This window comes from Salvelinus sp. IW2-2015, linkage group LG33 (assembly GCF_002910315.2).
Source record: "Salvelinus sp. IW2-2015 linkage group LG33, ASM291031v2, whole genome shotgun sequence".
In the NCBI taxonomy this organism is placed as follows: Eukaryota; Metazoa; Chordata; class Actinopteri; order Salmoniformes; family Salmonidae; genus Salvelinus; species Salvelinus sp. IW2-2015.
Window position 1 is genome coordinate 24,412,496 of NC_036872.1, and position 20,143 is coordinate 24,432,638.

Genomic DNA, 20,143 nt, shown 5'->3' on the forward strand with positions numbered 1-20,143 from the left:
CAATGACACCAAGCATACTTCCAAAGTTGTGGCAAAATGGACAACAAAGTCAAGGTATTGGAGTGGCCATCAAAGCCCTGACCTCAATCCTATAGACAATTTGTGGGCAGAACTGAAAAATCGTGTGTGAGCAAGGAGGCCTACAAACCTGACTTAGTTACACCAGCTCTATCAGGAGGAATGGGCCAAAATTCACCCAACTTATTGTGGGAAGCTTGTGGAAGGCTACCAGAAACGTTTGTCCCAAGTTAAACAATTTAAAGGCAATGCTACCAAATACTAATTGAGTGTATGTAAACTTCTGACCCACTGAGAATGATGAAAGAAATAAAAGCTGAAATAAATCACTATTATTCTGACATTCAACATTCTTAAAATAAAGTGGTGATCCTAACTGACCTAAGACAGGGAATTTTTACTATGATTAAATGTCAGGAATTGTGAAAAACTGAGTTTATCTGTATTTGGCTAAGACTTCAACTGTATATATATATATATCTCATATCGCCCAGCCCTACAGGGGAGATGAATAATATTAGAAAAGCAGAACTCAACAAGTAATGGGAGGAGTGTGTGCCCATTTATCTTACCTCACATGGCACTGTGATGGACTGGATCAATAAGCACACTCCAGGAAAGGGGATGTGTATCTAGGTGTGTATGCTCCTGCCAGTGTATTTCTCTGTGCATGCACATCTCTCGCTCTCTCTCTGTGTGTGTGTGCACATGTGTCAGGGTACTCACAGGGAACATCTTGAAGAGCTGTAATCTATAAGAGGTCCAACCTTTCTTAGCCTTGTAGATGGGCAGAGGAAGCTGTACGTTCCTCGCATACTGAGAGAACAACAACACCAGGAATATAGTCCTACAGACAGACACAGAGAGAGGGAGAAACAGAGACAAAGAGAGAGAGAGAGCGCTCACAAGTAAGAACTACAGCAGCCAAGGGTCTGTAGAACGGTTAAACATTTGTAAAAAGAAGCAATAACCCTCCTATAAAGACTGCCATAAAGACGTCTGGATCCAAAGGGTTCATTCTCAAAAAGGGACACAAAATCAATTAATTGACAACAAAGAAGTTAGAAAGATGCTTCACTTTTTCCACATTTTGTTACAATACTGCCTTATTCTAAAATGTTGTTTTTTCTCCCTCAATCTACACACATTACCCCATAATGACAAAGCAAAAACTTGTTTTTTGACATTTTTGCTAATTGATAAAGAAAATGTATAAAACTGAAATATTACATTTACATAAGTATTCAGACCCTTTACTCAGTACTTTGTTGAAGCACCTTTGACAGCGATTACAGCCTAGAGTCTTCTTGGTTATGACGCTACAAGCCTGGCACATCTGTATTTGGGGAGTTTCTCCCATTCTTCTCTGCAGATCCTCTCAAGCTCTTTCAGGTTGGATTGGGAGCGTTGCTGCACAGCTATTTTGAGGTCTCGTTGAGACGTTTGATCGGGTTCAAGTCCGGGCTCTGGCTGGGTCACTCAAGGCTCCTGCGTTGTCTTGGCTGTGTGCTTAGGGTCGTTGTCCTGTTGGAAGGTGAACCTTCGCCCCAGTCTGAGCTCCTGAGCACTCTGGAGCAGATTTTCATCAAGGATCTCTTTGTACTACATCTTTCCCTCGATCCTGACTAGTCTCCAATCCTGCCACCACCATGTTTCACCAGGTTTCCTCCAGATGTGATGCTTGGCATTCAGGCCATAGATGTACATTTTGGTTTCATCAGACCAGAAAATCTTGTTTCTCATGGTCAGAGTCCTTTAGGTGACTTTTGGCAAACTCCAAGCGGGCCGTCATGTACCTTTTAATGAGGAGTGGCTTGCGTCTGGCCACTCTACCATATAAAGGCATGATTGGTGGAGTGCTGCAGGGATGGTTGTCCTTCTGGAAGGTTCTTCCATCTCCAAAGGAATTCTGGAGCTCTGTCAGAGTGACCATCGGGTTCTTGGTCACTTCCCTGACCAAGGCCCTTCTCCCCTGATTGCTCAGTTTGGCCGAACGGCCAGCTCTAGGAAGAGTATTGGTGGTTCCAAACTCAATTTAAGAATGATGGAGGCCACTGTGATCTTGGGGACCTTCAATGCTGCAGAAATGTTTTGGTAGCCTTCCCCAGATCTGTACCTCGACACTGTCTTGGCGCTCTACCGACAATTCCTTCGACCTCATGGCTTGGTTTTTGCTCTGTCAACAGTGGTACCTTATATAGACAGGTGTGTGCCTTTCCAAATCATGTCCAATCAATTGAATTTACCACTGGTGGACTGTAATCAAGTTGTAGAAACATCTAAAGGACGATCAATGGAAACAGGATGAACCTGAGTTCAATTTCAAATGTCATAGCAAATGGTCTGAATACTTATGCACATAAGGTATTATTTATAAAAAATTATACATTTGCCAAAATTTCTAAAAACCTGTTTTCGCTTTATTATTATGGGGTATTGTGTGTAGACTGATGATGAAAAACAAATATTTAATACATTTTAGAATAAGGCTGTAATGTAACTACATTTGGAAAAAGGGAAGGGGTCTGAATACTTCCCGAATGAACTGTATGTGATGCTGTGCTGTTTGAGATGAGTTGCAAGACAAATTTCCCAAAATATAAAATAAATGAGTAAATAACTGAACGTAAGACAGAAACAGTTACCAGCAGACACAACTCTGCTAAACCTCCTGACCCAGAGCTCTCTGTCTGGAGCAGCACTGATTTCCCACCTCCATTCTGCAGGGCAGCTGTGTCGACTGGGAATGGTTTCTGATTGGCTGTGTAATGGGCAGTTACGGTAATTGATTGGTTAAGGATGCCTCTGAGGGCGGGAATCAGTCTAATAGTATAAGATAGATAAGATAGCATTTAATTGTCAGATTTGACAGAAATGTGCCTTGTATCATAAGACAACAGACAGTATAGTAAACTTAGCGGGCTGGGAACTGGACAGGGGACTAATCAGTCAGGAAAGCCTAGAACCACAGTGTACTACTCACAGCATGGCGATGCCCCAGTGTTTCCCTGCTCTCTCCCCTGCAGCCTGGAAGCCAGAAAGGCCGATGAGGGCCACGGTTGGGGTGATGGTCAGAGGGCCGATGTATTTCAACAGGAGCCCTGGAAGCCCCAGGAAGCCGATACACACCTCTATCAGAGACGACACAATGATAGCCCCCTGGATCTGGGGGGGGGGGGGACAAAGAGAGAGAATAGTACAATTTGTAATGTCATAATAAAGTACTTTATTTATGTGCCAAAGTCCCTAATTAAATGTACAGTGGGGCAAAAAAGTATTTAGTCAGCCACCAATTGTGCAAGTTCTCCCACTTAAAAAGATGAGAGAGGCCTGTAATTTTCATCATAGGTACACTTCAACTATGACGGACAAAATGAGATTTTTTTTCCCAGAAAATCACATTGTAGGATTTTTAAATTTATTTGCAAATTATGGTGGAAAATAAGTATTTGGTCAATAAATTAAGGTCGCCAATACTTTGTTAATACCCTTTGTGTGCAATGACAGAGGTCAAACGTTTCTGTAAGTCTTCACACACTGTTGCTGGTATTTTGGCACATTCCTCCATGCAGATCTCCTCTAGAGCAGTGATGTTTTGGGCTGTTGCTGGGCAACACGGACTTTCAACTCCCTCCAAAGATTCTATGGGGTTGAGATCTGGAGACTGGCTAGGCCACTCCAGACCTGAAATGCTCTTACGAAGCCACTCCTTCGTTGCCCGGGCGGTGTGTTTGGGATCATTGTCATGCTGAAAGACCCAGCCACGTTTCATCTTCAATGCCCTTGCTGATGGAAGGAGGTTTTCACTCAAAATCTCACGATACATGGCCCCATTCATTCTTTCCTTTACACGGATCAGTCGTCCTGGTCCCTTTGCAGAAAAACAGCCCCAAAGCCTGATGTTTCCACCCCCATGCTTCACAGTAGGTATGGTGTTCTTTGGATGCAACTCAGCATTCTTTGTCCTCCAAACACGACGAGTTGAGTTTTTACCAAAAAGTTCTATTTTGGTTTCATCTGACCATATGACATTCTCCCAATCTTCTTCTGGATCATCCAAATGCTCTCTAGCAAACTTCAGACGGGCCTGGACATGTACTGGCTTAAGCAGGGGGACACGTCTAGCACTGCAGGATTGAGTCCCTGGCAGCGTAGTGTGTTACTGATGGTAGGCTTTGTTACTTTGGTCCCAGCTCTCTGCAGGTCATCACTAGGTCCCCGTGTGGTTCTGGGATTTTTGCTCACCGTTCTTGTGATCATTTTGACCCCACGGGGTGAGATCTTGCGTGGAGCCCCAGATCGAGGAGATTATCAGTGGTCTTGTATGTCTTCCATTTCCTAATAATTGCTCCCACAGTTGATTTCTTCAAACCAAGCTGCTTACCATTGCAGATTCAGTCTTCCCAGCCTTGTGCAGGTCTACAAAATTTGTTTCTGGTGTCCTTTGACAGCTCTTTGGTCTTGGCCATAGTGGAGTTGGAGTGTGACTGTTTGAGGTTGTGGACAGGTGTCTTTTATACTGATAACAAGTTCAAACAGGTGCCATTAATACAGGTAACGAGTGGAAGACAGAGGAGCCTCTTAAAGAAGAAGTTACAGGTCTGTGAGAGCCAGAAATCTTGCTTGTTTGTAGGTGACCAAATACTTATTTTCCACCATCATTTGCAAATAAATTCATTAAAAATCCTACAATGTGATTTCCTGGATTTTTTTTTCTCATTTTGTCTGTCATAGTTGAAGTGTACCTATGATGAAAAATTACAGGCCTCTCTCATCTCTTAAGTGGGAGAACTTGCACAATTGGTGGCTGACTAAATACTTTTTTGCCCCACTGTATATACGCAGGTTATCATTACCATTAGGGAAGTGATCATAGAGAGGAAGTTATCTTTATTTTTCCTTTATAAGAGCAATCGCAACACCTGGAACAAGTCTGGAAAATGAATGACTGTTTAATGAAATTACTACTCCCCCTCAAGCCTATCAATGTCCATGTCTCTAATTCTGATCATTGTGACATCATCATTGAGTTATCCGCTCCCACACACACACACGTGTCAAAACAGGGTTACAAAACCCATTTACACAAGCCTTATAAAAAGGTTAATGGGAGTTAACCGCCTCTGCATACTCTCTGCGCGCACACACACACACACACACACACACACACACACACACACACCACACACACACACACACACACACACAACGGCTGAGTCACAGCAACAGGCCTCAACAAGCATCATTAATTAGAACTCTTTCTACTCTACGTTTTAGTCTGTGACTAGGTGCCGCTGATGGGCTAACATGGGCTTGAATAACACTGACACAGAACACCGGAGTAGACCTCTCTCTGTACACTAATGCAAGGTAAGGTTTGGGGTACTTTTAAAATATATCCCATGTCACCCCCTCCATCTCTCATTTCAGTGCTCCTCCCCCTCTCACCTCTCGTATTCGGGGATGCCAGATGTGTTCAGTGTTGAACAGCTCGGTTTCGTTGAACATGGGCGGAACCACTGAGGGACAGAAATAATGGAGAAAGAGAGGAAAAAAAAGAAAATAGAGAAACAGAAAGAAGAGCGAAGGATGATTAAACACATTTATCGTTCTGAGTGTGTAAAGCTGTCAAGGCAAAGGGTGGCTACTTTGAAGAATCTCAAATAAAATATATTTTGATTTATTTAACACTTATTGGTTACTACCCGATTCCATATACAGTGGGGAGAACAAGTATTGATACACTGCCGATTTTGCAGGTTTTCCTACTTACAAAAGCATGTAGAGGTCTGTCATTTTTATCATAGGTACACTTCAACTGTGAGAGACGGAATCTAAAACAAAAATCCAGAAAATCACATTGTATGATTTTTAAGTAATTAATTGCATTTTATTGCATGACATAAGTATTTGATCACCTACCAACCAGTAAGAATTCCGGCTCTCACAGACCTGTTAGTTTTTCTTTAAGAAGCCCTCCTGTTCTCCACTCAAGCCTATCAATGTCCATGTCTCTAATTCTGATCATTGTGACATCATCATTGAGTTATCCGCCACACACACGTGTCAAAACAGGGTTACAAAACCCACTTACACAAGCCTTAAAAAAGGTTAATGGGAGTTAACCGCCTCTGTCATACTCTCTGCGCGCGCACACACACACACACACACACACAACGCTGAGTCACAGCAACACACTCTGCCAATCCTGATGTCCTTGCCGTGTCCGAATCCTGGCTAGGAGGCCACCAAAAAAATTCTGAGATTTCCATACCCAACTATAACACTTTCCGTCAAGATAGAACTGCCAAAGGGGAGGAGTTGCAATCTACTGCAGAGATAGCCTGCAAAGTTCTGTCATACTTTCCAGGTCTATGCCCAAACAGTTCGAATTCTAATTTTAAAAATTAATCTCTCCAGAAATAAGTCTCTCACATTGCCGCCTGCTACCGACCCCCCTCAGCTCCCAGCTGTGCCCTGGACACCATCTGTGAATTGATCGCTCCCCATCTAGCTTCAGAGTTTGGTTCTGTTAGGTGACCTAAACTGGAATGCTTAACACCCCGGCAGTCCTACAATCCAAGCTTGATGCCCTCAATCTCACACCAAATCATCAAGGAACCCACCAGGTACAACCCTAAATCCGTAAACATGGCACCCTAATAGACATTATCCTGACCAACCTGCCCTCCAAATACACCTCTGCTGTCTTCAATCAAGATCTCAGCGATCACTGCCTCATTGCCTGTATCCGCCACGGGTCCGCGTCAACGACCACCCCTCATCACTGTCAAACGCTCCTAAAACACTTCTGCGAGCAGGCCTTTCTAATCGACCTGGCCCGGGTACCTTGGAAGGATATTGACCTCATCCCGTCAGTTGAGGATGCCTGGTCATTCTTTAAATGTTACTTCCTCACCATATTAGACAAGCATGCTCCGTTCAAAAAATGCAGAACCAAGAACAGATATAGCCCTTGGTTCACTCCAGACCTGACTGCCATCGACCAGCACAAAAACACCTGTGGCGAACTGCAATAGCATCGAAGAGCCCCGCGATATGCAACTGTTCAGGGAAGTCAGGAACCAATACACGCAGTCAGTCAGGAAAGCAAAGGCCAGCTTTTTCAAGCAGAAATTCGCATCCTGTAGCTCTAACTCCAAAAAGTTCTGGGATACTGTAAAGTCCATGGAGAACAAGAGCACCTCCTCCCAGCTGCCCACTGCACTGAGGCTAGGTAACACGGTCACCACCGATAAATCCGTGATAATCGAAGACTTCAACAAGCATTTCTCAATGGCTGGCCATGCCTTCCTCCTGGCGACCCAACCTTGGCCAACAGCCCCGCCCCCCCGCTGCTACTCGCCCAAGCCTCCCCAGCTTCTCCTTTACCCAAATCCAGATAGCAGATGTTCTGAAAGAGCTGGAAAACCTGGACCCATACAAATCAGCTGGGCTTGACAATCTGGACCCCCTATTTCTGAAACTGTCCGCCGCCATTGTCGCACCCCCTATTACCAACCTGTTCAACCTCTCCTCGTATCATCTGAGATCCCCAAGGATTGGAAAGCTGCCGCGGTCATCCCCTCTTCAAAGGGGGAGACACCCTGGACCCAAACTGTTACAGACCTATAATCATCCCTGCCCTGCCTATCTAAGGTCTTCGAAAGCCAAGTCAACAAACAGATCACGACCATCTCGAATCCCACCGTACCTTCTCCGCTGTGCAATCCGGTTTCCGAGCCGGTCACGGTGCACCTCAGCCACGCTCAAGTACTAAACGATATCATAACCGCCATCGATAAAAGACATTACTGTGCAGCCGTCTTCATCGACCTGGCCAAGGCTTTCGACTCTGTCAATCACCATATTCTTATCGGCAGACTCAGTAGCCTCGGTTTTTCTAATGACTGCCTTGCCTGGTTCACCAACTACTTTGCAGACAGAGTTCAGTGTGTCAAATCGGAGGGCATGTTGTCCGGTCCTCTGGCAGTCTCTATGGGGGTACCACAGGGTTCAATTCTCGGGCCGACTCTTTTCTCGTATACATCAATGATGTTGCTCTTGCTGCGGGCGATTCCTGATCCACCTCTACGCAGACGACACCATTCATATACTTTCCGGCCCTCCTTGGACACTGTGCTATCTAACCTCCCAACGAGCTACAATGCCATAACAACACTCCTTCGTGCCTCCAACTGCTCTTAAACGCTAGTAAAACCAAATGCATGCTTTTCAACCGTCGCTGCCTGCACCCGCACGCCCGACTAGCATCACCACCCTGGACGGTTCCGACCCAGAATATGTGGACATCTATAAGTACCTAGGTGTCTGCTAGACTGCAAACTCTCCTTCCAGACTCATATCAAACATCTCCAATCCAAAATCAAATCAAGAATCGGCTTTCTATTCCGCAACAAAGCCTCCTTCACTCACGCCGCAAACTTACCCTAGTAAAACTGACTATCCTACCGATCCTCGACTTCGGCGATGTCATCTACAAAATAGCTTCCAACACTCTACTCAGCAAACTGGATGCAGTTTATCACAGTGCCAATTCGTTTTGTTACTAAAGCACCTTATACGACCCACCACTGCGACCTGTATGCCCAGTCGGCTGGCCCTCGCTACATGTTCGGTCGTCAGACCCACTGGCTCCAGGTCATCTACAAGGCTATGCAGGTAAAGTGCCGCCTATCTCAGTTCACTGGTCACGATGGCTACACCCACCCGCAGCACGCGCTCCAGCAGGTGTATCTCACTGATTCATCCCTAAAGCTAAAACCTCATTTGGACGCCTTTCCTTCCAGTTCTCTGCTGCCTGCGACTGGAACGAATTGCAAAAATCTCTGAAGTTGGAGACTTTTATCTCCCTCAACAACTTTAAAAATCTGCTATCCGAGCAGCTAACCGATCGCTGCAGCTGTACATAGTCCATCTGTAAACTACCCACCCAATTTACCTACCTCACCCCCCATACTGCTTTTATTTATTTACTTTCTGCTCTTTGCACACCAGTATCTCTTCTGCACATGATCATCTGATGATTTATCACTCCAGTGTTAATTGCCTAAATTGTAATTATTCGATTTATTGCCTACCTCATGCCTTTTGCACACATTGTATATAGATTCTCTTTTTTTCTACCATGTTATTGACTTGTTATTGTTTACTCCATGTGTAACTGTGTTGTCTGTTCACACTGCTATGCTTTACTTGGCCAGGTCGCAGTTGCAAATGAGAACTTGTTCTCAACTAGCCTACCTGGTTAAATAAAGGTGGAAAAAAAAAAAAAAAAAAATTACCTGTATTAACTGCACCTGTTTGAACTCGTTACCTGTATAAAAGACAACCTGTCCACACACTCGATCAAAACAGACTCCAACCTCTCCACAATGGCCAGACCAGAGAGCTGTGTAAGGACATCAGGTATAATTGTAGGACCTGTACAAGGCTGGGATGGCTACAGGACAATAGCCAAGCAGCTTGGTGAGAAGGCAACAACTGTTGGCACAATTATTAGAAAATGGAAGAAGTTCAAGATGACGGTCAATCACCCTCGGTCTGGGCTCCATGCAAGATCTCACCTCGTGGGGCATCAATGATCATGAGGAATGTGAGGGATCAGCCCAGAACTACACGGCAGGACCTGGTCAATGACCTGAAGAGAGCTGGGACCACAGTCTCAAAGAAAACCATTAGTAACACACTAGCCGTCATGGATTAAAATCCTGCAGCGCACGCAAGGTCCCCTGCTCAAGCCAGCGCATGTCCAGGCCCGTCTGAAGTTTGCCAATGACCATCTGGATGATCCAGAGGAGGAATGGGAGAAGGTCATGTGGTCTGATGAGACAAAAATAGAGCTTTTTGCTCTAAACTCCACTCGCCGTGTTGGAGGAATAAGAAGGATGAGTACAACCCAAGAACACCATCCCAACCGTGAAGCATGGAGGTGGAAACATCATTCTTTGGGGATGCTTTTCTGCAAAGGGGACAGGACGACTGCACCGTATTGAGGGAGGATGGATGGGGCCATGTATCGCGAGATCTTGACAACAAACCTCCTTCCCTCAGTAAGAGCATTGAAGATGGGTCGTGGCTGGGTCTTCCAGCATGACAACGACCCGAAACACACAGCCAGGGCAACTAAGGAGTGGCTCCGTAAGAAGCATCTCAAGGTCCTGGAGTGCCTAGCCAGTCTCCAGACCTGAACCCAATAGAAAATCTTTGGAGGGAGCCGAAAGTCCGTATTGCCCAGCGACAGCCCCGAAACCTGAAGGATCTGGAGAAGGTCTGTATGGAGGAGTGGGCCAAAATCCCTGCTGCAGTGTGTGCAAACCTGGTCAAGAACTACAGGAAACGTATGATCTCTGTAATGCAAACTAAGGTTTCTGTACAAATATCAGTTCTGCTTTTCTGATGTATCAAATACTTATGTCATGCAATAAAAATGCAAATAATTAGCTTAAAAATCATACAATGTGATTTTCTGGATTTTTGTTTTAGATTCCTTCTCTCACAGTTGAAGTGTACCTATGATAAAAATTACAGACCTCTACATGCTTTGTAAGTAGGAAAACCTGCAAAATTGTCAGTGTATCAAATACTTGTTCTCCCCACTGTATGTGTTATTTCATAGTTTTGATGTCTACACTATTATTCTACACAATGTAGAAAATAGTACAAATAAAGAATAACCCAGGAATGAGTAGGTGTCCAAACTTTTGACTGGTACTGTATACTAAATAATATATTTGTCAAATTCGTTTGGATTAAAAATGGACCATTACCATGCACCTGTCTCGATGACATCTCTGAACTTAAATAGCGAATGGAGGACGCTTTTCCTGTGGTCCATTTTCATGCCAGCCAGGTAGGCTATACTTCTGTTGTAAAGATAATTAATGTGCTTAATATTTGCTTAATATTAGGAAAGTTGAGGAATATGGGATCCTCCTCTTTTTAATAGAGGCCATCACTCTGTTTTCTCACACAATTGCAAAGCCTATAGAAATGTTGCACAACATGCGCTTATGGGGTCTCGAAGTGTTTGATTAGATGTTTGATTACATTTGCAAACAGCTGGAGGCAGGGCTTTCTCCTTTAGAACTCCATTTTTATGGAATGGTCTGCCTACCCATGTGAGAGACGCAGACTCGGTCTCAACCTTTAAGTCTTTATTGAAGACTCATCTCTTCAGTAGGTCCTATGATTGAGTGTAGTCTGGCCCAGGAGTGTGAAGGTGAACGGAAAGGCACTGGAGCAACGAACCGCCCTTGCTGTCTCTGCCTGGCCGGTTCCCCTCTCTCCACTGGGATTCTCTGCCTCTAACCCTATAACAGGGGCTGAGTCACTGGCTTACTGGTGCTCTTCCATGCCGTCCCTAGGAGGGCTGCGTCACTTGAGTGGGTTGAGTCACTGACGTGATCTTCCTGTCCGTGTTGGCGCCACCCATTGGGTTGTGCCGTGGTGGAGATCTTTGTGGGCTATACTTAGCTTTGTCTCAGGATGGTAAGTTGGTGGTTGAAGATATCCCTCTAGTGGTGTGGGGGCTGTGCTTTGGCCAAGTGGGTGGGGTTATATCCTGCCTGTTTGGCCCTGTCCGGGGGTATCGTCGGATGGGGCCACAGTGTCTCCCGACCCCTTCTGTCTCAGCCTCCAGTAATTATGCTGCAGTAGTTTGTGTGTCAGGGGGCTAGGGTCAGTCTGTTATATCTGGAGTATTTCTCCTGTCTTATCCGGTGTCCTGTGTGAATTTAAGTACGCTCTCTCTAATTCTCTCTCTTGGAGGACCTGAGCCCTAGGACCATGCCTCAGGACTACCTGGCCTGATGACTCCTTGCTGTCCCCAGTCCACCTGGCCGTGCTGCTGCTCCAGTTTCAACTGTTCTGCCTGCGGCTATGGAACCCTGACCTGTTCACRGGACGTGCTACCTGTCCCAGACCTGCTGTTTTCAACTCTCTAGAGARAGCAGGAGTGGTAGAGATACTCTCAATGATTGGCTATGAAAAGCCAACTGACATTTACTCCTGAGGTGCTGACCTGTTGCACCCTCGACAACCAATGTGATTATTATTATTTGACCCTGCTGGTCATCTATGAACATTTGAACATCTTGYCCATGTTCTGTTATAATCTCCACCCGGCACAGCCAGAAGAGGACTAGCCACCCCTTATAGCCTGGTTCCTCTCTAGGTTTCTTCCTAGGTTCTGGCCTTTCTAGGGAGTTTTTCCTAGCCACCGTGCTTCTACARCTGCATTGCTTGCTGTTTGGGGTTTTAGGCTGGGTTTCTGTACAGCACTTTGAGATATCAGCTGATGTAAAAATGGCTTTATAAATAAATTTGATGATTTGCATTGATGTTGATGTCAAGAGTGATTAGAGGGACAATGGAGTGCTGAGTACCAGGCAGTTAGCACGTTTGGTGGGCTACTAATGACCATCAATAGCACCAGAGCTTGGAGAAGCCTAATTACCAGGACTACATGGTCACGTGGAATTTGACTGCCTTCAAGACCGCCGGTGTGGCGGTAATATGGTCACCACAACCCTAGTCACACCAGATACTAACTGTTTTTTTTTGTTAAGTTATCTTTGACAAACAGATGCATATTTGTCTTCGCAGTCATGTGAAATCCATTGATAAGGGACTAAGCATTTATTTCAATTGACTGATTTTCTTATATGAACTGTAACACAAAATCTTTGATATTGTTGCATGTGGCATTTATATTTTTTTGTTCAGTATATTTTTAACAAAATCTAAACCACCGACAAGTGAAATACAAGGTTTTTCCAAAACACTGACATTAACTCACCTTTGCACCAAACCTGGAAGCCTAATCTGATGACAACCTGAGAAACTCATCTGATGCCAGCTGAGGTTCCAGTCAGCTCTACTGATGCCAGCTCACGTGAGCAGGAGAGTGAGGGTGAGACCAGGTTATTGTGAAGGTACTTGTGGGGTGTGTGTACTCACCTGTGTATGCATGTGTGTGTGTGTTTACCTGTAGCGTTGCACTTCCACTTGTCTAGTGACAGGATTGCTCTGGCAGGAGCCAGGAAGGCAAATGCACTCGCCTGGAACAGAGGAAGCCTGGAACAACAACACCGCACAATTACTCTATTAGTAAGAATACACATGCACCCATTCCTCCAATACACTCTACCTCACTGCTCAGTAGGGAACTTTTCACTCTACTTGCATTGTACATATTGTTACTTGACATAGCATATTCTGTATATCTCTTCAATATATCGCGTTCACACATGTAAAATCGCTGATCTATCACTAAGTCGATCCAGTCAGTTGATGGAAACATTGTTAGTGTCAGTCAGTGGTAAACAGTGTAAAGTCAGTCATCATAGCATGATGGTTATGTGATGATTATGCCAGTGTTATGTGGCCTTTATAGCTGTGGGTTCCAGTGGCGCAAGCAACCGTTCTCCTGTTTGTCCACTAGATGCCACTAGTGAACAATAAGCAGCAGGGTCTACCCTGGTTAGGCAACAGTAACAGCATGGACACTGACAGAGCTGCGCTGTTTGAACGGAGCAGGTGCTGGCTGATAATTGGCATTGATTTGAATGCTGGTCAGTGTGCAGTGACACACCATCATTAACTCTGATGACCAACCAGATTAAATCGATCAATGTACTGCAGCGGACCCAGGTCTCTGGCGTAAAAGGCAAACACCCTACTATGGGGTTAACCCACTTGGTGTGAATTGTAATGTGGCTCCTATAGCAAGGATCACTACACTGCCCCATTCAAACGGGAAACCACGTCCCCGTGTGTCGACTACTCAGCCCCCTCACACATCCGGGTCATGTGTTCCGCTGGCCTCACAGGTGTTATCGCACTTCTGACACTAGTGTAGCGAACGGTGGGGCAGGGAAGCGAACCCAGGTCGCTGGCGTGAAAGGCAAAACACCCTACGCACCTTTAAAAGGCCGCTTTGTATTTGAATGTTTACACTAAAATGAAATATCACTAACATTATTGATATAATAATAGATTAGAACGAAACGTGGGCCATTTGAGTGTCAGCGTCACTGACGTGTGTGTGTGGGGAGGGGGGGGGGTGAAAGACCGTGACAAATGCACAGACACCAATTTACCCAGCAGCACTCATCTACCTCAGAGGGTCACATATTGTCCGCAGGTGGGACCAGCTGTGCACACAATGACACGTAAACACACACACACAAAATCACCTTTCCTAGAGTGTTTGTGATCTGACCTCACCTCACTTAGCACCATGACTCAAACACAGCCACTAGCAGTCCTCTCCATCCATTCATCTTCCTCTATACATCCCTTCCCTCTCTCTCTCTCCCTCAGCCCCACCCTCCCCTTATGCTTCAGTACACATCAGCTCTCTACCTCAGTCCTCCTCTCATCCATCTCTCCTGCCCTCTACCTCATCCATCTCTCCCTCATTTCCAGCCCTCTACCACAGTTCTCATTTCTTCCCTCCCTCCACTCCCACCTTATCCATGTTGCCAGGGTGACACAGATAGCTGTGATTTGTGACACAAAGATGACGTCATTAGTGAAAAGATGGACATCATATTGACTTTGGATGAGTTGGCAAGCAGCCGGTGTGTGAGTGTGTTGTCAGCGAGACATGATGGAGCAGAGAACAGATATCTCACTAACAATTTCTCAAATTCTTCTTTGAGTTCACAGTTCTAAGGTTTACTACAGGGCACACAGAAAAACAACATCAACTGTGACTGGTGCATGATCTTACCATCTGTGTGAGTGCTATGTATAGGCTAGTCCTCTGTGTGTGAGAGAGTACTGTGCATGCTTCTCCGTGTGACCAGTCCTAATTGCAGGACTAAAGACAGGAGAATTGGCCACAGCTAAAATTACATCGACCCATTTTTCACAGTAGTCCTATGTGGCAGAATGCCTGGTTTCTCCCTGAGCGGAGTGTGTGTTGTGTGTGTGCCAGGCAAACACAGGTCCGCCATACCGCTGGTCTGTGTGTGTACGCGTGTGGGTGAGTGAGTGTGGGTGTGTGTCTGCAGTTCTTTTCAAGGCTGTACCTGACTGTTAGACAAATCACTAATGGCTAAAAAGTAAAAATACTGCTTCGTTCTCTCCTTTCAGAAAGAAATCACTCAAGGCCATGAGACTAGGAGAGTACTTTCTGTGTGTGTCCAGTGTTTGTGTGTGTGCAGTGGTTTCCCGTCAATGCTGCTGTATCTGGGCCATGAGACAGACAGGCAGACTGCACAAACAATTACAAACAACAGACAGACTACCATGACGTGGCATGGCATCTAGCATCACATTCACGTTTGGTAGCAATAATAACCATGGCAACAAATATGAAACCTGGCTGTGGCATTTCTAAAGGATATCATATTTCTAGAGAGGGATAGAGGGAGAGACACCTACTCATTCAAGGGTTTGTCTTTATTTTGACTATTTTCTACATTGTAGAATAATAGTGAAGACATCAAAACTATGAAATAACACATATGGAATCATGTATTAACCAAAGAATGTGAATTGTCAGAACAATAGTAGAGAGAATGATTTATTTCAGCTTTTATTTCTTTCATCACATTCCCAGTGGGTCACAAGTTTACACACATTAGTATTTGGTAGCATTGCCTTTAAATTGTTTAACTTGGGACAACCGTTTCTGGTAGCCTTCCACAAGCTTCCCACAATAAGTTGGGTGAATTTTGGCCCATTCCTCCTGACAGAGCTGGTGTAACCGAGTCAGGTTTGTAGGCCTCCTTGCTCGCACAAGCTATTTCAGCTCTGCTCACAAATCTTCTATAGGATTGAGGTCAGGGCTTTGTGATGGCCACTCCAATACCTTGACTTTGTTGTCCTTAAGCCATTTTGCCACAACTTTGGAAGTATGCTTGGGGTCATTGTCCATTTGGAAGACCCATTTGCGACCAAGCTTTAACTTCCTGACTGATATCCACATAATTTTCCTTCCTCATGACGCCATCTATTGTGAAGTGCACCAGTCCCTCCTGCAGCAAAGCACCCCCACAACATGATGCTGCCACCCCTGTGCTTCACGATTGGATGGTGTTCAGCTTGCAAGCCTCCCCCTTATTCCTCTAAACATAACAATGGTAATTTCTCCAAAAATTACGATCTTTGTCCTCATGTGCAGTTGCAAACTGTAGGCTGGCTTTTTATGCCGGTTTTGGAGCAGTGGCTTCCTCCTTGCTGAGCAGCCTTTCGGGTTATGTCGATATAGAACTTGTTTTACTGTGGATATAGATACTTTTGTACCTGTTTCCCCAGCATCTTTACAAGGTCCTTTGCTGTTTGTTCTGGATTGATTTGCACTTTTTTGCACCTAAGTACGTTCATCTCCAGGAGACAGAATGCGTCTCCTTCCTGAGCGGTATGACGCTGCGTGGCCATGGTGTTTATACTTGCGTACTATTGTTTGTACAGATGAATGTGGTACCTTCAGGCATTTGGAAATTTCTCCCAAAGATGAACCAGACTTGTGGAGGTCTTGTGGAGGTCTACCATTTTTTCCCCCTGAGGTCTTGGCTGATTTCTTTTGATTTTCCCATGATGTCAAGCAAAGAGCACTGAGTTTGAAGGGAGGCCTTGAAATACATCCACAGGTACACCTCCAATTGACTCAAATTATGTCAATTAGCCTATCAGAAGCTTCTAAAGCCATGACATAATTTTCTGGAATTTTCCAAGCTGTTTAAAGGCACAGTCAACTTTGTGTGTGTGTATGTAAACTTCTGACCCACTGGAATTGTGATACAGTGAATTATACGTGAAATAATCTGTCTAAACAATTGTTGGAAAAATTACTTGTGTCATGCATAAAGTAGATGTCCTAACCGACTTGCCAAAACTATAGTTTGTGAACAAGAAATTTGTGGAGTGGTTGAAAAACAAGTTTTAATGACTCCAACCTAAGTGTATGTAAACTTCCGACTTCAACTATATGTATGTATGCATGCAGGTATGTATGTGTGTGTACCTGCAGCCCAGTGTAGTCTGTAGCAGGGTGGTAATTCCCACACAGAAGAAGATAGTTCCTATGAGCTGACTGGTAGCCCACTGGTCAAACCCTACACACATGGCTTCAGCTAGCAGGAACGGCACTGCGATGGTACCACTGAAACACGTCAAGTAGTGCTGGAGAGAGAGGTGAGAGAGGGTTAGAATGAGATCTGTGTGTCACTGTGTGTGATGGCCTTTTACAGTGTGTATGTGTTTATGTTAACAGACAGGACTGTTGTGTAAATATTGACTGAGTTAATATTGATTGAGGTTATTGAGGTCTCTGTGTGTCTGTGACAGTGAAGCAGAGCATCAACTTCCATAACAGTATGTTTCATAAGCATGAGTATAAAGGGGAGGGGCTTAATCTACCCACTCCTGATGTAACTATGTTACATGATACGGGTTATAGAACAGGAAAGAGGAAGTGACTTGAATAAGTGGTGAGATGGCATTTTTTTAGGCCTGGGCTTAGCTGCATTTTTATAGTCTGAATTTAAGTGGCTTCCTCTCCTTGTTCATCATCAGCACTGATAAAGGACAGGTGAAAGCAATAGGGAGAGGAACTTTATTAGGAATTAGCTTTCACATCAGTGAAGAAGAGGAGACAAGGAGGAAGCCATATTATTTAGATTACATTTATACATATTTCAGACAGTCAAACACACAACACATGCTTATCTGGTACTTGCAAAACAACAGAGATACCAGAGCTGTGGGTGTGTGTCTCACCTGTAAGCCCAGGAATATACACAGGTACCAGGGAGGTGTGTCTTCGATGGTGTAGATCATGTCCATTCTCCTGGCGTCCATACTGTCTGCACTGTCCAACGTCTCCGACATGGAACTCTACACAAACACAAAGGTGAGAAGACAGTTTTTTAGACTATAGCTGTAGGCTACTGTACACCCTCACACACCACAGGGTATACAATCTCTGGACCAAAGGGTTTTAAGACTTAAGTTTTATTTTTAGACTAAGTGTATTTAAGCCTACAGATAGTAATCTATGTGCCTAGTTAAATAAAAGGTGAAATACATTTTTTTGAGTGTGTGTTTGCCTTAGGGAGGTCAAAACCTGAAACTAACCATACCCCAAAATAGTGCACTATATAGGGCCTCCAACCTTCTCTAGCATGAGAGCTACTTTTTAAAAATGGAACATGTTTTTTTTCTAGCTTTCAAATAGGCATTCTTCTCTTCTCCTGTCCCCTGCAACTATTCCCAGGATACTTGGTGTACATAAGAAAGTTCTGTCAATACACCTGATGAAATAATGGTTAATAAACAACTCTAAAGAGATTTTATAGTTGAGATTTTCCCCCCAAATTCTGTTTTATAGTTTCCCAAATTATGTTCTCAGTTTTATTTTTCACTCTTAAAATTACAATTGTCTATAGAGAAACAACTGAGTCCATGTCAATGCTTAAATCACACCAGAAGAKATMTTTTTTGGTCTGGTTGAAAACGAACAAATTTAGATTTTTTAATGTAATTCCCCTTTAATACAGGTAGGCCGTCATTGTAAATAAGAATTTGTTCTTAAACTGACTTGCCTAGTTTAATAAAAAGGTAAAATAATGTATTTTTTWAAGAAAAAAAATGAATAATTATATATATATTTAAAAAGACCATCGCTCATCTGGCCCTTTAATTGAGCGTCTAGCGATAGATCTGTACTGCTGCTGCTCATTTCATGGCAAAGTTTGCAGATAACAAATAATAGATACAGATGATATTCTTCTGCCAGGTAAGCCTATTTTGCAGTTAACATTTAATTGAGAAGGTTTTGGGGGAAATATTTGTCAACCCACAAGACGGTAATCACATCAAATGTCTACACACGGAGTGATAAACAAACGAGCGCACGCCACACAGACAGAGACAATGTTCCTGGAAGTTAATTGGCAGATATTGTGTTAGGATTGGGTTTTTAAGCCAATAGTTGCTAACCAGGGGTGGGATAATGAACATTTTACATTGAATAGATAGTAGCTGGGAGCTTGCTGGTGTCTGACACTTGTGAGATTTGTTTATGACCGCTTGCGGTGGAACACGTGAAAATTGCATGTACTTTCAGKATTGTTTGACAAGCTACTCATAGGTGGGCTGCGAGCTACTGGTAGCTCACGATCGACCTGTTGGGAGACCTCCCTGGAGACAAACTACAGAACAGTCATACTGTAGTCTGATGATTTGACAGCAACATAACAGACAGAGGGGCAGGAGATGGGAGAAGAATATTCAGCAAGGAAGAGGGAAAGGCTGAACAATTCAACAAGAGAGTGTAGTCAAAGAAACACGGGAGAGATTCAGAAAGGGAGAGAGAGAAAAAAGGGAGAGATTCAAGCAGACACCTGCGAGAAATTCCTCTTGCCTCTGACTATCTTTCTCTCCCTCTCTCACACAAGGGGAAAAGTGCAGAGTCACAGTGACAGAGAGAAGAGAGGATGATCAAAAGAGCAGGGATAAACAAAGGATGTAGGGGAGGGACAGGGTGAGTGAGAGGGTATTAGAGGAGAAGGGAGAGTTAGGAGTTTAAACTATGCGTGTGTGTCTCGTACCTTCTCTCTTTCCTGGTTCTCTTTAGTGTAGATGGCCATCAGCTCAGTGTCTTCAGTGTCCTGCTCTCCAGCGGCCTGTTCCACTCCGTTCACCACCACCTACAGTACAGTACAGTACATGGATGTCAATACTTCATCCACCTACAGACAGATGCATGTCAATACTTCATCCACCTACACAGACAGATGCATGTCAATACTTTAACCACCTACTGTACACTACAGTACATACAGACAGACACACAGATACATGTCAATCATTGATCTGGGCTAACTAACTATGAAACATTGAGTACCAAGGACCCATATTTCATTATCCCTCTATTATTGTAACAGCATTTCTTTCAGAAATGTAACTGAATAAAGCCAATGTTGGGGAAGAGAAATTACAAACTTCCATAGTGTTATGCTGGTGCGCTGTGCCTTTGCAGTGATGCAGTGTTTTGACAACAGTGACGTTTTTTTGCACCGCAAAAACCTCACCCTAGTAAGTATTTTACAAACATTTCACACTGCATTATACAAAGTAGCACAACTTA

The 20,143-nt window shown here is 44.2% G+C and overlaps 1 protein-coding gene across 2 annotated transcripts in view; it reads right to left on the minus strand.

Annotated features, from left to right (window-relative positions):
- The window catches only part of slc23a2 (solute carrier family 23 member 2), an 82,138-nt gene that overhangs the window by 12,695 nt on the left and 49,300 nt on the right, over window positions 1-20,143 (minus strand). For both annotated transcript variants that reach the window (XM_070437031.1, XM_023978364.2), the window contains 7 exons: window positions 19,605-19,703; window positions 17,773-17,889; window positions 17,018-17,175; window positions 13,028-13,116; window positions 5,467-5,537; window positions 3,002-3,183; window positions 745-865 (listed from right to left, as the gene is read on the minus strand). In XM_070437031.1, coding sequence (XP_070293132.1) covers window positions 745-865; window positions 3,002-3,183; window positions 5,467-5,537; window positions 13,028-13,116; window positions 17,018-17,175; window positions 17,773-17,889; window positions 19,605-19,703 — 837 coding nt within the window. The remainder of the gene's footprint in view (window positions 1-744; window positions 866-3,001; window positions 3,184-5,466; window positions 5,538-13,027; window positions 13,117-17,017; window positions 17,176-17,772; window positions 17,890-19,604; window positions 19,704-20,143) is intronic.